The sequence below is a fragment of the Aplysia californica genome, unplaced genomic scaffold (assembly GCF_000002075.1).
Source record: "Aplysia californica isolate F4 #8 unplaced genomic scaffold, AplCal3.0 scaffold00589, whole genome shotgun sequence".
NCBI lineage: Eukaryota > Metazoa > Mollusca > Gastropoda > Aplysiida > Aplysiidae > Aplysia > Aplysia californica.
Window position 1 is genome coordinate 73,476 of NW_004797859.1, and position 2,582 is coordinate 76,057.

Consider the following 2,582-nt stretch of genomic DNA (forward strand, 5'->3'; position numbering starts at 1 on the left):
CCAAAAAACAACAACAACAACAACAAACAAATAAACAAACCACCCAACAACAACACACACACATAGAACTTTATTAACCCTAACAATAATAATGGAAATATATTGACCGGCGTCTGGTCTTTCTGCTAGGATGTTGTATCCCTCTCAGTAGTCTCAGCCTGGCTTAGCTCTGACAGGCAGGGTCAGAAGCCTGCTTTCTAAACGATCCAAGTTGTTTCGACGGGGACACTTACATTTAGAAAGTTGTTTTGAAAAAAGGCATATTTATGCGTCATTGATTATCAAAATATTCAGAAAAGGTTCTTTGTAAATCTTTTATTCCATTTCAGACTTCGTTTTCGGCAAAAGGTGAATGCAAGGGGTTATAATATGTAAATGTAAAGAAAACAGAAAGCATGACAAAAAACAAACAAAAACGAAAACAAAACAAGACTAAAAGCAACCCTGTCAATGCTGACATCTTTCCCTCAAAGGAAATGGTGAGGCAAAAGAGACAGATGTAGACTAAGAACAAATTAACCAAACTTGTAGTATAAGATCATTCTAACGTCCAGCTTTTTTTGCGCTTTTCTCGAAACGACCTGAAGGTGACTTACACCCTCTATTGTTCGGACCCCCGTCCGTGTTTATTTTTCCTGTGCTGGAGTCGGAGAAGGACAAAGAAAACCGCATAATTTTACCCGAAACGACCCCAAGGTGACTTTGACCTTTTGTTTTTCGGATCCACTAAATAAAACTTTGGATTTTTCCCCTGCCCAGGAGTGGGAGAAGGACAAAGAAAACCGGGGCGCCACTCACAGCTACGTCTGGAACAAGACTCAGTTTGACCAGCTGGACTTGGACAACACGGACTATCTGCTTGGTAAAGGGCGGTTGGTGGGTGTTTTCTTGTGCTCTGCCCCTTGTACTTCTTTCCCTGAACTGTCTCTCGATAGCATTTTCGCTCTAGAGCTGTCTCTTTATTAATTCACTTGGCTGTCTCTTTGTTGATTCACTCCGCTACCCTAGAATTACAAAGTTCTACGAGTATCCGCTCAGTACCTAGTTTTGAGAAATGCGACGTTAAGAAATTTGAGTTTCACAACATCAAGCCTCTTTTGAATGCAATTCTTTGTACTGCTTGATAATGACTCCAAATGATCTTACGATTTTGATAGAACAGATAGAACATTCGGTCTCTGACCTCATGGTCTTAATAACCCCAAACTTCCCAAAATGTCGGATAAAACTTTGTAATTCTGACTTAACGAGGTGTCTACTAATTGTCTGAGAGTAACACTTTTCTCTTCGACAAAGGTTTATTAGTGCTCCTTCTCACCTCGGATGTTTATCCATTGCTGCAGTTCCTTTTTTGGTGTTTTTCGATGTTTGAGGCTTTTCAATCTGTGGGGGTGTTGACTCCTGTTATTCGCCTTCTAACGTTTTTCTCCTTCCTTTTCCCCCCCTTCCCTTTTCTAATCGTTTCGTCTTCCTCTTCTTACGTTTTTCCCTTGCTGTTATTTTATGTTTTTCCCACTTCTGATGTTTTTGTACATTTTATGTTTTATGTTCTTTCCTACTTCTGATGTTTTTGTACATTTTATGTTTTATGTTCTTTCCTACTTCTGATGTTTTTGTACATTTTATGTTTTATGTTCTTTCCTACTTCTGATGTTTTTGTACATTTTATGTTTTATGTTCTTTCCCACTTCTGATGTTTTTCTTCTTCTGATGTTTTGGTTTTCCACTTCTGATATTTTTCGAATTCTGTTGTCTTTTGTTTTTTTCCCCCACTTTTGAAGCTTAATTTCCAGTTCTGTTGTTTCACATTTTGTCCGTTTCTGATGTTTTTTCCCTCTTTTTATGTCTTACGACTTTCTCATTTTTAATGTATTCCCACTTCATGTGTTTTATTTTTTTCTCGTACTGTTGATGCTTTTTCACAGTTGATGTTTTATTTTTCACTTCCTATGTTTGTATTTCAAACGTTTACCCTACATACTGATGTTTTTCCATTTCCAATATTTTCCTACTTCTTTACGATTTATATATTCTCCATAAGTCTGATGTTTGTGGGTGGTTAGCGGTTGCTCTGGTATGGTTTTGGCCCCTTCTTCCCTATTAAACATCTATTGTCCTTATCTCCTCCTTTTTGTGTTTTTTACTCTCTCGTAACACCTCTAATCTTCAGCACTTATATGACCTTATTGTGTTGCAAGTGGATATAAAACCACCCTCTCTTTTACACTAAACTAATGCTGATCCTGTTTTATCCCACAGGCTTGTTTAGCCCAAGTCATATGGACATTTTCGATGAGGAGACTGCCAACAACGAGACAGAGCTGTCACTGGCAGATATGACGGAGGCCGCCCTAAAGGTGGGGCCCCACTCTATTCTAGGTGTCATTACCCGACTAGAGCAAGAAAAAAACAACATGACACACATACATACGCACACGCACATGCACGCTTACACACACCACACACCCACACATACGGACACCACACGCAAACTTACACGTAGACACACACTCACATACACGCACACATACACATGTGCGTACACATATACTCACAAACGTATTCTCATATATACACATAAC

General features: G+C 38.9%; 1 protein-coding gene across 1 annotated transcript in view; it reads left to right on the forward strand.

Annotated features, from left to right (window-relative positions):
* Positions 1–2,582, forward strand: part of LOC101862677 (alkaline phosphatase, tissue-nonspecific isozyme) — a gene marked incomplete in the record, with an annotated part of 18,383 nt that overhangs the window by 10,844 nt on the left and 4,957 nt on the right. Inside the window, 2 exon segments of the mRNA XM_013087458.2 lie at positions 760–862; positions 2,260–2,357. Coding sequence (XP_012942912.1) covers positions 760–862; positions 2,260–2,357 — 201 coding nt within the window.